Source organism: Mercenaria mercenaria, chromosome 5 (assembly GCF_021730395.1).
Source record: "Mercenaria mercenaria strain notata chromosome 5, MADL_Memer_1, whole genome shotgun sequence".
NCBI classification, from domain to species: domain Eukaryota; kingdom Metazoa; phylum Mollusca; class Bivalvia; order Venerida; family Veneridae; genus Mercenaria; species Mercenaria mercenaria.
In genome coordinates this window covers 48,770,240-48,783,389 of record NC_069365.1, presented here as the reverse complement: position 1 = coordinate 48,783,389, position 13,150 = coordinate 48,770,240, and the positions used below count along the sequence as shown (strand labels likewise).

The 13,150-nt window shown below is 34.2% G+C and overlaps 2 protein-coding genes across 2 annotated transcripts; both read right to left on the bottom strand.

Annotated features, from left to right (window-relative positions):
* Positions 1 to 4,961: 4,961 nt before the first annotated feature.
* On the bottom strand, positions 4,962 to 8,693 carry LOC123557105 (sushi, von Willebrand factor type A, EGF and pentraxin domain-containing protein 1-like). Its single transcript, XM_053544585.1, has 8 exons — positions 8,682 to 8,693; positions 8,214 to 8,415; positions 7,693 to 7,866; positions 7,028 to 7,195; positions 6,343 to 6,516; positions 5,911 to 6,084; positions 5,505 to 5,540; positions 4,962 to 5,286 (listed from the first exon to the last, which is right to left on the bottom strand). The coding sequence occupies exons 1-8, from the start codon at positions 8,691 to 8,693 to the stop codon at positions 5,075 to 5,077; spliced, it is 1,152 nt and encodes a 383-aa protein (XP_053400560.1). The 3' UTR covers positions 4,962 to 5,074.
* LOC128557317 (sushi, von Willebrand factor type A, EGF and pentraxin domain-containing protein 1-like) lies at positions 8,614 to 12,949 on the bottom strand. The gene is made up of 7 exons (XM_053544584.1): positions 12,937 to 12,949; positions 12,441 to 12,608; positions 11,567 to 11,740; positions 11,042 to 11,215; positions 10,196 to 10,369; positions 9,871 to 10,044; positions 8,614 to 9,006 (listed from the first exon to the last, which is right to left on the bottom strand). Exons 1-7 carry the CDS (start codon positions 12,947 to 12,949, stop codon positions 8,795 to 8,797), a joined length of 1,089 nt encoding a protein of 362 aa, XP_053400559.1. The 3' UTR covers positions 8,614 to 8,794.
* Between the last annotated feature and the right edge of the window lie 201 nt (positions 12,950 to 13,150).

Here is a 13,150-nt window from a genome sequence, read left to right as displayed (position 1 = left end):
CCCAGACTGATTTGGTTTGGTATATCATGCAGTCTGTAATCATGGAAAGTCTTGCAAACGTTGATATGAATTCCTGTTTAATCACTCTTGAAAGTAGACACTACTTGACAGAAATTCCTGTGAAATGTTAAGTAATAAGCTTATATTTACTCTGCCACGACATACAATTCAGGCAATGGCCTCCGTGTCCAAACGGGGGAGCACTGTAGCTCGTTTTTGAATTATTTTAACGTTGTTCAAAGCCTAGCTTAGGATGGAGATTACTTTTATGTAATGAACCTACTTGACCTATTGCGCTGTCTTACGGAGGGTCGGTGGTTCTACCTAGATGTCCGCCATGGCCTACACTATTATCATAGAAAAACTACGGAATTCCCCACGATTAAAGCCGGAAGGTCGCCATATGTGCTCAGTTGTGTTGTGTCATAAACCCCAATAAAACAAGTAAATAAACTAATACGCGAAGAAATTTCATCGGTACCTAATGACAACATTGACGTTACTTCACAAGTGTGTATACTTCGTATATTGTGTATACTTCATATATAAACAAACAGGGACATAAGTAGCTACTTAAATAAAAATTGTAAATTTGCGAAATAATTCTAATATAAACATGTTGGCTTTATATTAGATCTATTTTGTGAAATTAAACCCTTCATTTATATTTTATCTATCTTTCAAACAGTTGAATTCAAGCAGATCAAAAGTATAGGTATGGATGGCATTGTATTTGTATTGTATCATCGTTAATACAATATGTGAAGAGTTCAAGAACGAGGTCACTTTTCACAGCCTTACCACGGCACATGAAGGCTGCTGTTGTGATAGTTACAATCTGTGAAAAGATCCTTTGGAAGTACAGAACGCAACCAAGCAACATAGTAGCAGACTCGGTTTGATTTAGTCTGTTCATGAGAGGTTATGAAATGTGCAACACACCTCAAGCCCCCTAGCATTGGATTAAACAGAAATCTATTACAGTCAAACCTGTGTTAAAGACCACCTCTGAACAGAGACCACCTGGCTCTAAAGACCACATGTTTTATTTCCCATTTTAACATTTACAGTATATTTTAACCTGTGAATAAAGACCACCTCCCAAAAAAGACCACATTTTTGCTCTCCCAAGTGTGGTCTTTATAGACAGGTTTGACTGTATGGTAGAAATGAATGTTTTCCATAATCCCAAAGACCTCGAAAATATAACAACACTGACTATACAATATGCATCCGGCGTCTGAGACATCTCGTGCACCATTATATCTCGATACATATGTAAATGTCTGCAGTTACATGCTTAACAAAAGTGTGAAATAATTATAGGTTTTATCAATATCTTACCGAAATGACTGATTTTGACCGTTAACATATTTGCTCACCACAAGATATTTGAGTCTGAAGAAAGTTTTATTTATCTTTCAATGTGGGTGTAAATATACCACCTACGCACAGCAAGCGTCCATAAAGTTTGATGAAGTGTACCTAGCATAAACATTAATTTTAGAAGAAGGTGAAACTATCATAAATTATATACACTTATTGTTATCTGTGAACTGAAGTGGTGCACTTTACATTAATAGAAAATTTAACAGATGGATTTGACATGAAACAAAAGTTTCTGTTGATAATTCTGTTTGATATTGTGGTATTTAAATACAAAACACGTCCTTTCTTGTACTCATTATTTTGATCAACGGTATTTGTTTGATATGATAGATTTTTTATCTATGTATAATAGTATATCAGTACTGGAAATAAAGAAGATTATTTATTTTGCTCTCAATCTACCAAAGATAGCAGTATATATAAGTGCATGAAATGAAGTGGACTAGTATTATTGCTTTAAGTCTTTGTTTTTGTTTGTTTTGGGTTTAACGCCGTTTTTCAACAGTATTTCAGTCATGTAACGGCGGGCAGTTAACCTAACCAGTGGTCCTGGATTCTGTACCAGTACTAACCTGTTCTCCGCAAGTAACTGCCAACTTTTCCACATGAATCAGAGGTGGAGGACTAATGATTTCAGACACAATGTCGTTTATCAAATAGTCACGGAGAACATACGCCCCGCCCGAGGATCGAACTCACGACCCCGCGATCCGTAGACCAACGCTCTACCTACTGAGCTAAGCGGGCGGGCTTGCTTTAAGTCTGGCAATGATATCTGTATATATCAGTATTAGAAATGAAGTGAAATAGTATTTTGCTCTTATTCTACCAATGATATCGAGTATATATCAGTACTGGAAATGAAGTCTTTTGGCTCTCAATCTACCAACGATATCAGTATATATTAGTACTGCACAAAAGGATTAGTAATTTTGTTCTCAATACACTATTGGCAGATATTTTCATTTATCTTTAAATATAAACGTTGATATAATAAACTGACGAGGTAACTATAATTGGTGTATACATAATGTATATTTGTTTATTGTATGTACTTGCCATACTTTGTATCTAAATGATCTTTAGGCTTATTCTTTATTACAGCACTGTTTTCTAAACTCTTAACAATTCAGTTGTATTCAATGCAGTATATTCGCCAACCATTGCTAAGAATGAATTTTTTCCTCCATGACTTTGTAAATCTTTAAAAAGTGAGAAGACGGATGTGTGTTTAACCCGCGTATGGTGCATGTAAGTGCAAATATAAAAACTAAAACGTGAGAAAAATCAAATAACCGATTGCGAAACAGGAAGAGAAAAATCTGATTGGTTTAGCGATTTAGTAAACCATATACACGTATCGGTGTCATTTTTATGAAAGAAATGTTTACTCATGTTTTGTGCAGTTTACAAATGGCAATAAATAATTATACTAAAGGCTTAAACGCGTTATTATCCATTTTCCGTGATCGGTTTGTGTTTAAGATGGTAATGCTTTCGTTGAAGTAATTTACACTAAGTTTATATGGGAAGCTATAGCAAGCTGTATAGTAAGCTATGACCGCCTATCGTGCTTTGTTGTTATACTTTTTAGTATAATTAGTACCTCAAAACTATTTGCATTTTTAGCTCGACTGCTCATAGAATAGTCTAGCTCTAGCTATTCCGCTTCTGTTGACGTTGCACCACAGATTTAGGTTTGCATGCATGAGCTTAAATTTTGTTTAATAGATCTGACCATGTTAAACACGTGCGAAACGTTTCAACCCAATATGCATTAGTCACTTAGAAACATTTATTTTAATAACGTGAGTCCGTTTGTCTAAGTCTTTACAAGTGATATAAATCAATCTCTAATCAAATATGAATTGTTTAGCCTGATGTGTTAAGTAGAGTTTTTGATGTGAATAACTTGTGAAAAGTTTCAACCAAAGACATGGCATTAAGTAAAATGTTAATATAAAAATCCATTTAAACGCAGCTTTAGCATGTTTTTAGATCAAAAAACAATATAATTAATCCCGATATCAAGAAAGTGATATTTGATCTGTTTAGCAGACTTAATGATGGGAAAAACGTTTGGAAAAGACAGGCATTGCTTAATCAGAGTATTCAGCTATATGACAAGGAACAAATGAGCCGTGCCATGAGAAAACCAACATAGTGGGTTTGCGACCAGCATGGATCCAGACCAGCCTGCGCATCCGCGCAGTCTGGTCAGGATCCATGCTGTTCGCTTTTAAAGCCTATTGGAATAGAAGAAACTGTTAGCGAACAGCATGGATCCTGACCAGACTGCGCGGATGCGCAGGCTGGTCTGGATCCATGCTGGTCGCAAACCCACTATGTTGGTTTTCTCATGGTGCGGCTCAAATGTTTAAATTTTTTACTTGTTACTTTAAAATAACCTTTTTTAAGACGAACCTTACCCTGGTATATGATACCGACAGGAGCTGAATAACTCTACTATTCTATGAATAGTCAAGCTAAAGTAATTGCCGCCCATTTTTACACCCATTACACAAACTGATTTAAAATTTTCATGAATCGAATTGTGTAATTTATGTAATCTTACCCGTTAATATTTTCCACCTAATAATAGATATCTTGATAGCATACAGCATTTATATCATATAATAATAATAAACTAAATTATGTTCAGGATATAATATCTAACGAAGGTAGTACATAACAATACATTGTTATAACATGATGAAATGCACCAACTATAATAGTTTATCGAAATAAAGTAACAAAAATGCACATAATATAACAACAAATAACAAATCTACATAATAACCATACTGAAAAAGTACATCATAATAATTATTCTTCCTAATATAATCACAAATCTACATAATAGTAAATCTTCATCGTAAAATACAAAACAGCATATTAAGACAAGTCTGCATAATATGACAAATAAAAATATCATATATCAAAAATTGAAGCACAGAAGACAATTCAAGCTTTCCTTATATTTGCACGACATTCACAGTCATATACTAATGAGGAGCAAAATTAATGTACCGCAAAACAGGATATCCAATTTGACAAAAGATATGTTTGAGTCAGAAGTATATAAACGTATTTTAAATATACAAAGGTTTTCACGTAAAAGGGAAGATCTTGATATAAATATTTTGGAGTTTTTTTTTTTAATTTACGATATTGTTTGTGTTTATAGCTATATACAGATGGTTTATTTTTGATGTCTTACTAACTGTGTCTTGTAATTTAATGAAAGATTTAGTTTTTATCTTATACAAATAATGGAAACTTATTTTTAAAAAGCCGAGAGTAAATTAAAAAAAAACGATGACTTTACAGCACACGAATTCGACTTATATAATTAAACCAACGGACGATCCTTCCGTAGAACGCAGTCAAACAAATTGATAGCAGCTCGATGCGCTCGTGTGTTCATGTGAGGTAAAAATGTGTACAGCATCACGCATATACGATATACTGTATAATACATTTTGAATGAATTCCATAATTGCGATATACCAGAAAATACAACAATATACCAAAGTCGACTCGGTAACAATATGTCAAACATAAAAGGGAAGCCCGTTTGCAAAAACAATTTATTAATTAGACAAATGTAAGAAACATATGGTATTAAAACTGATTGTCATCGTAACATATCATCTGTATGAATGTAAATACAACACTATGTAATCTAACACCAAACCATGTAGGGATGGTTACACACTGGAGAGGGAAGATTGTCATCAAATAATGTTCCCTGTGGACAGTTACGTTCCACCCATTTGTACGTGACGCTTCCGTCAATTAACGTTCCGGCATGTGCACAATGACAAAATGACCTACATTTTGAACTTTTTAGTGCAAGAAGTCGGATGTTCTCGTAGATGTGTTGTGTGCAAACACCTGCAGAGCAAAACAAATGTGACATTAGTGTTTAATACCAGTAAAGATATTCATGTGCATTCATATTTGTTTATTTTATCGAAGAATGACATACTGTGTTAACATTTTCTTTTATCAGAAATTAATAAGTATATCTTGACACAAATGCTCATATCTAACTACCTTTAAATATTTCAAAATAGCTTTATCTGAGACGAAAACGAGTAATAAAGACATACCATGTTCTTCCGTACATCTATCGTAATTCAGCTGACCTAGAAAAGGAAAACTATTTACTTCGATAAGCACTAAAGAAGGGGCTTTTTCCAAATACGTTTCACTAATTTTGAATTGCCAAATAAACTACAAGTATTATACCTAGATAATTACATTGCATCTGCACTCAGTGAAAAGGATAATTCAAGACAATGGTAGATATAATGTCACTGCAGTAGAAAGCAACCTTTCGTATCACTAGTTAGATGTTAATGATTGTCAAAGGTGTTCAAAATAAAAACTTGAATAAACTGACTTAAATGATGGCTAGTTTTTGTTATACGATGACCAATTGTAAATAATATGTTAAAGAATCATCCATAGCTGTGGACAAAAAGCAGTCTGTTTCAGAAAAGTATAATCACTCACCTTCCGGTGCACACTGTGCAACTTCCCAGAGACCAGATGACTGACACTTGATTTTAGAAACGTTTGCAACATACTTATCATTACAATTTACCAAAGCTTCAGCCCCGTAAGTAGACATTTTGTCATTACTGAGAGTAATGTTTCCATTTGAAATCACTGGAGGAGGGCCACAGTCTTAAATAAATGTAAATGTAATATGAAAGAACTAGATATGTACATTTTATAGTCTTTATCATCACACGAACTTATATGCATTATATGTTATCTTTTTCAGACCAGACAAATACCGGTATTGAAATATGTAGAGACAGAGAAAACTGTTCATGATTTCTCTGAGAATGGCTGGAAATTGATTTAGCTTTATTCAATGAATATTTAGAAGGTAGCGTAGTCAACTGTTACAAACATAAAAATGTAAGAGAAGTAGATCACCTTTAGCCGTGCATAAAGCGGTCTCCCATACACCCGAACTTTGACAGGCTACTTTTGTCTTGCTAGTTTCGTAACCTGTATCACATACCACATTAGCAGAATCCCCAACCGACGTGTGAAAACTGTCAATTAGATTGACCTTGCCGTGTTTTATTGCTGGAACTCGACCACAAGCTTCCGAAAGAGAAAAAGATAATATATAGCCATGAAGTTAATTATTACACAGATCCTTCTTACGCACTAGCTGTACATGTAGATTTTTTTTTTATTTTTAACAGCAAATCTAATTGTTTGGCTGGTTGTGAAATGTTTCTGTTATATACAATGTATTTTGTATGTACGTCGGATTGTTGTAAAATGAAACCATACTACACGATTAAGAAAAAAACGTAAGACAAGAGACCTCTGCCAACACAGATATTCTATCAAGATTTTAATAAATTGTATGTTTTTCATAATTTGATATTAGATTTTAAATTTGAAATTATTTCGAGTATTTTTCAAAGATTTACGGCTAATTTAGGTGTTCAAATACAACAACAAGGTCGAAAATAAGAAAATAATATTTGGATTTCTTTTCAACTGTCATAATATTTTCATGATCACGTGATATTTGTGATTACAGTGATTACTGTAGAGCTAGGGCAGGTAATCATTGTAAAATGAATATTTTGTGTACATGTACCTTTGATTTTGCACTCAGCTGTCTCCCAGATTCTTGAAATCTGACACTTAATCGATGATACAGAGGCTTCGTATCCTACATCACACGTGACATTAGCAAAAGACCCGACAGAAGTGGTTCCTGTTACTGTTATTTTCCCATTTGAAATTGTGGGGATTGAACTGCATCCTAAAATATTAGTAATACAAAGGCGGTTCACCTTTTGTCCAAAAATGGCCTAAACTAAACAATTTCTAAATGGAGTATATTTTCAAGTTTTCTCTCATCAAGAAGTGTAGTTTTATCAAACCACATTGTAATATTTCCACTATTTATTCATTTATATCAAAGAAAACATCTGATGTAAATAAAAATACTTTTAACATTGTGGTTATGGGAAACCTTCAGTTTTTATTCAAATTTTAAAAACAAATCTGACACATTCAGTTTGGGCACAGCTGTCGACCACAACCAAAAATGACCATACATTCTGTGAAAAAGCTTGACCTATGGTCAAAATATTTTTTGTGGACCTTGACTGTGCACACTACTATAAACATTCATGTGTGACCTACATTTTGTAAATATGGCAGGAATGTCCATTTTTGACATTTTTCTAATTTGGAAACTGTTTGTATGCATCAGTGTCAACGAGCTTTGTAATTAAGCTTTCTTACAACGTTTACCTTTAGAGAAACATGTGACATTTTCCCAAACTCCCGTAGACTGGCATGTGATTTTTGGTCTACTGGCAACATAGTTTTCGTTGCAGTTAACAAATGCTGTTGCCCCTACCGTAGAATTATTGTCGGCGTTCAGAGAAATATTTCCAAAAGAAATTGCGGGAGGAGAACCACAATCTAAAATGATAGAAACAAATGTGATATGTCTCATCCGCTTGCTCTAAAGATAAATAAATACTTTTGTTTTTAGTGGCTATTCGTGATTATTATGCTATTCTAACGTATTGCAAATAATATACTAACTGACATAAACATGAATGACAGAGATACATTTCTTTAAAGTGAAAGCATCTTTCAAGTATTCAATAATACAACATAACTGTAGTTTGCTACAGGCAAACTTTTTTTATTCGTAACAAGGTAAAAAAGTTTAGATGAAATTTTAAGTTTTAGAAAGATATTTTTAAAATATTTATCAAGGGCATCGATCGTTCTTAGGCAACGGAATTAACGATCTTATTCACCTATTGCTTTGCACAAAGCTGTCTGCCATATTCCCGAACGTTGGCACTTTATCTTCAGGTCGTTTGTTTCAAAGCCTGCTTCACATATGACATTAGCAGAAGCTCCGTATGTAGTGTTGCCATCGTCGATAAGACTAACCCTACCAAACGGAACCACTGGCACTGGGCCAGTCTGAAAGATTGTTATATCAAACAATGAATTCTACAAGATGATACCCTTTAAATATTAAACGCAATCAAACAAGGTAATTGCAGACTCGCAATGACTGAGTCTGTTCATATTCTTTATCATACTGTTATATGAGAAACATGTGTTGATTATTTCTCTGTGTTAGCATATACTACAGAAAGTTGGAGAAGCTATTAATGTTATCACGTAAGTAGTGATGCTGATGGCCGTAAAACTAGCCAATCACTTGTAATGGAACATAATTATTTGAAAGATAGTTATGTTATAACATAACATACCATACATAACATACAGACAGCTATTTTATATTTTCTAAACAGTTATGCCGATTATGGCGTGTTTGTTATAAAACGCACTCTATTCAAACATACACTGAGGGAACGTAGGACTGTCAGTTTAATAAATGAAATCGAAAACAATTTAAGTTACTTTTTGCTTTGCATACAGCTGTTTCCCACAATCCTGAATTTTGGCACATTACATTCGATACGTTAGTTTCGAAACCTGTGTCACATGTAAGATAAGCAGACGCTCCATATGTAGTGTTGTTATCGTCGATGAGTGTGGTCGTTCCAAATGCTATCTCAGGCACTGGGCCACAATCTTTAGGAGAATGGTATAATATACATTTATTATTTAACCAGATAAACGATTGCTCCGGTCATGAATAATCTAATTAGAAAATAAAATGCCGGTTGTTTGGAAGGGAAAAGTACTCATTAATAAAAATGTCAATTGGTTAGAAATAGATAACAGAAAGTAGCAAACATACTTGCCTGTCACCTTTTGATTTGCACTGGGTCACAAGCTGACAGATTATTACTTCAAATAGATTTCTTATCATGTTATTCAAGAAAAGTTCTGTTGAATAATTCCGTGTTCAAAACATAACCGACGTAAAATGGCAGAAGTTCATAAAATTATGTCTTACAAATGCAGCCACTGGGAATGGAGCACAGTTACCAGAAGAATTAGACATGTTATAACATTTTACTGGCATTGAAACAAAGTGTCGGTTATAATATATATATCTCCAAAATGTATTCATTGGCAATACGGATATTCAATAGCGGAAAATAATATAATATACGTTACTCTTCGGAGTTTTTCAAAGGACGTCACTATGTAATTATTAATGTGTTTTGTTTTGTTTTGCATTTAGTTCTGGACAAAAAGTATTAATTAATAAAGTTTCTTTTCTCCTTCTTTTAAATCTGTCTGTTTCTTGTAATTTATAAATTGGCATTATTTTAAATTTTTGAAGTAAATCTTTTGACTGACTGGTAGAAGAACGTTTTTCCGGATTATATATATATTGTTTCTTGTAGCTCCTTTCTTGTAGAGCCCAGTCTCCTCAAACATACAACGAGGGAAGGTTGGACTGTCAGACATACAACGAGGGAAGGTTGGACTGTCCGTTTAATGAATGTAATAAAAGACAATCTAATAGAGGACAATCTTAGTTACCTTTTGCTTTGCATACGGCTGTCTCCCACAGTCCTGAACTCTGGCATGTTATGTTCAATATGTTAGTTTCGAAACCTGTGTCACATGTAAGATAAGCTGACGCTCCATATGTAGTGTTATTTTCGTCGATGAGTTTGGTCGTTCCAAATGCAATCGCTGGCACTGGGCCACAATCTTACGGAAAAGTTAACAAAATACATGTGTTATTACACTAGACAGTCGATTGCCTTGATCACATAAAATTATAAAGCATAAAGCTGATTTCCTAGAAATACGAGAAGGGAATGTTGCAAATTACACATTTATCAAAACAAACATTTCTCACCTATTGATTTGCATATAACTGTCTGCCATATTCCCGAACTCTGGCATTTTATTTTTAGGTCGCTTGTTTCAAAGCCTGTTTCACATGTGACATTAGCAGAAGCTCCGTATGTAGTGTTGCCGTTGTCGATAAGACTAACCCTGCCAAACGGAACCACTGGCACTGGGCCGCAATCTGAAAGATTGTTATATCAAACATAGATATTAAATGGACTCCATGATCCCAAAGGACCCATAAGAATCCAAGAGTACGGGAAGATACTAAATATATCAAACGAAACTTTAAGGCTGCTGTAATCACTGTTGGATTGTGAGTTCAAGGTTTAGCAGTATATCACAAAACAACAGATTTTTTTAGTAAATGAACAGCATCTTGACCAACAACTTATCTGTCCAATACATGTTTTACTGTTCTATCAAACAGAGTTGGATACTTAAAATATTCTAAAGGAATTGTCCCCCTTTAAATAAGAATGCCATTTGTAAAGAAAAAAAATGTAAACAATTGTCAAAACGATGTTTTACCTAGTTATGTAAAGTTTAATTATTCGTACGTTGTTGCAAATGCATCAAAACGAAGACATGTAACAGCTTTTTAAAAATGGTGAGTTTTTAAAGGCGCTGGACTGTCCAGAAGGGTGGCCTCTTCATGCAGTCCCTTTCCGAAATTCAATAAATATATGGGTAAATTGACAATGGTTTTGTAGAATAATATAAATGTTTTTTATGCTGTTAAATTTTCATGTAAAACAATGCTCTCTTTCTATGATTTGATGACATTCGAACTTTTTTCTCCGAAACATGGACCTATATCTTAAAGGACATGATAGAAAATTATTTAAGTTACCTTTTGCTTTGCATACGGCTGTCTCCCATAGCCCCGAACTTTGGCACGTTATGTTCGATACGTTGGTTTCGAAACCTGTGTCACATGTGAGATAAGCAGACGCTCCATATGTAGTGTTAAATTCGTCGATGAGTTTGGTCGTTCCAAATGAAATCTCTGGCACTGGGCCACAATCTTAAGGAGAATTATATAAATCACATATATTATAAGAATAGATAGGAAATTGTACTGGTCATATATGATTAATGTGGAATATAAAAAATCGATGTTTAGACAACAAAAAAAATATTGTAGGTTGCAAATATGCAGTAATTCAAGCCCGCCCCCCCCCCCCCCCCATCTAATTGTACATGTATACACTATTTTGTTTTGCACACAGCCGACTGCCATACACGCGAACGTACCAAAGCCATTTAATTTTCAATACATTTGCGTCAATGCCTGTTTCAATTGTGACATTACAAGAAACGGAAAAAGATCGGTAATGAACCTTTGTTAAAAATCTGAAATTATCTCTAATTTTACCTATTGCTTTGCATATAGCTGTCTCCCAGACTCCCGAACTTTGACATGATACTGCCGAAACGTTTGCTGTATAACCTGTGTCACATGTGATATTAGCAGAAGCTCCGTATGTTGCGTTGTTAAGGTCGACTAGAGTTATCTTGCCTAACACAATCACTGGCACTGAACCACAATCTTGAGCAGATAAATAATTGCGATATCACATGGTTCAAATTATTTAAAGTTTACCACTGGCACGGAGAAATAGCGTTTCTGTGGTAAACAGAAAACAAATTGACCAAATAAAATCTCCAGCTGACATCAAAATAACGCAGCTGATCGCATGGAAGTACAATTACATTAACTTTCATTAGTCAGTCGTGAAAATTATAGAATCATCCTCATAGTTTAAAGTTGTCTATGTATTGCTTACGCTTATTTAATATATGCTTTGTGATGAAAAATATATATGTGACGTCAATAACGTTTGTTGACGTGCAGCAATTACAATAACAGCTACCATGCTTTCTGTACATGTCGATATCTCGTTAAGGAAGCCAAAACTACTTTAGGATATTTTCGGAAAATATTGTAAATAGAACAAAGTACTGGGACGAAATGTGTAGCAGTTTCTTTCAATTTTACACGGCTTTATATAGCTTTTACTGCGCTTAAGTAAGATGTTTCAGATTCTTTTAGAAGTTGGAAAGCCCCCAAAAACGTAATATATCATATAATATCACATGCTTGTAATACCTGAAATAATAAATTGATCTTTCACAGGACATTTTGCCATCACTGTAAAACAGAGCGGATGATAAAGTGACATTAAAAACTTTCTAGGTAATGATACCAGTCACGGGGACATTGAAAATATGTTTGAATTCCAACTCACCTATAGCAGAACATTTCGCCGACTCCCATTCTCCAGAACTCTTACATGTAACTGTTGATATATTAGCCTTATATCCAGGGTCGCACGTGACATTAGCAGACGATCCGCTTGAAGATTTGTCTTTAGAGGTTATAGTGCCATGCAATATCTTAGACGCAGGGCCACAGCCTGAAAATTGAACTACCATTAAAAGCAATGTACACGGAATTTTTACTCATTTAAGGTACTTACACATAATATATATTAGGTAATGCATGTTTCTTTCTTTTATACTTGAAATAAATGCTTATTTGCGTTTAGCATCAGTTATGCCTAACACATCATGGAACCAACATAACCTTGAGTTATTGCCATAAGATCGCAATGTATTAAAGTTTACCTGGCACAGATCATATGCGCTTCTCTTGGTAACAACAATGAATAAATCTCCATGCTCAAAATACCCTGAAATGATACAATACACAGTTTATACAGTCGTAGAAATATAAGATCATACCTATATTTTTCATTATGTTAGAATTTAATGAGCTTGTTCACATATCTCGAGCTTGCAATAACGTTGATGTTGTTGCTGAAATAATAACGACACATGTTTACCGTGTAGCAAGTCGATATCTCGTTAGGTGCCAAAATACTTTAGATACGAAAATTTGGATGGAGTCACAGTCTGGAACAAATGTTATTTTTCAATTTTACAGGTAATGATTTTA

What these genes read in the sequence shown, in the direction of transcription:
- LOC123557105 (XM_053544585.1), bottom strand. An exon ending in CGCTTTATGCACGGCTAAAG is followed by an intron (nt 6,085 to 6,342) that starts GTGATCTACTTC and finishes CATTTATTTAAG; the next exon opens with ACTGTGGCCCTCCTCCAGTG. An exon ending in TAGATGTACGGAAGAACATG is followed by an intron (nt 5,287 to 5,504) that starts GTATGTCTTTAT and finishes TTTGCTCTGCAG; the next exon opens with GTGTTTGCACACAACACATC.
- LOC128557317 (XM_053544584.1), bottom strand. An exon ending in AGCTATATGCAAAGCAATAG is followed by an intron (nt 11,216 to 11,566) that starts GTAAAATTAGAG and finishes ATTCTCCTTAAG; the next exon opens with ATTGTGGCCCAGTGCCAGAG. An exon ending in AGCCGTATGCAAAGCAAAAG is followed by an intron (nt 10,370 to 11,041) that starts GTAACTTAAATA and finishes ACAATCTTTCAG; the next exon opens with ATTGCGGCCCAGTGCCAGTG.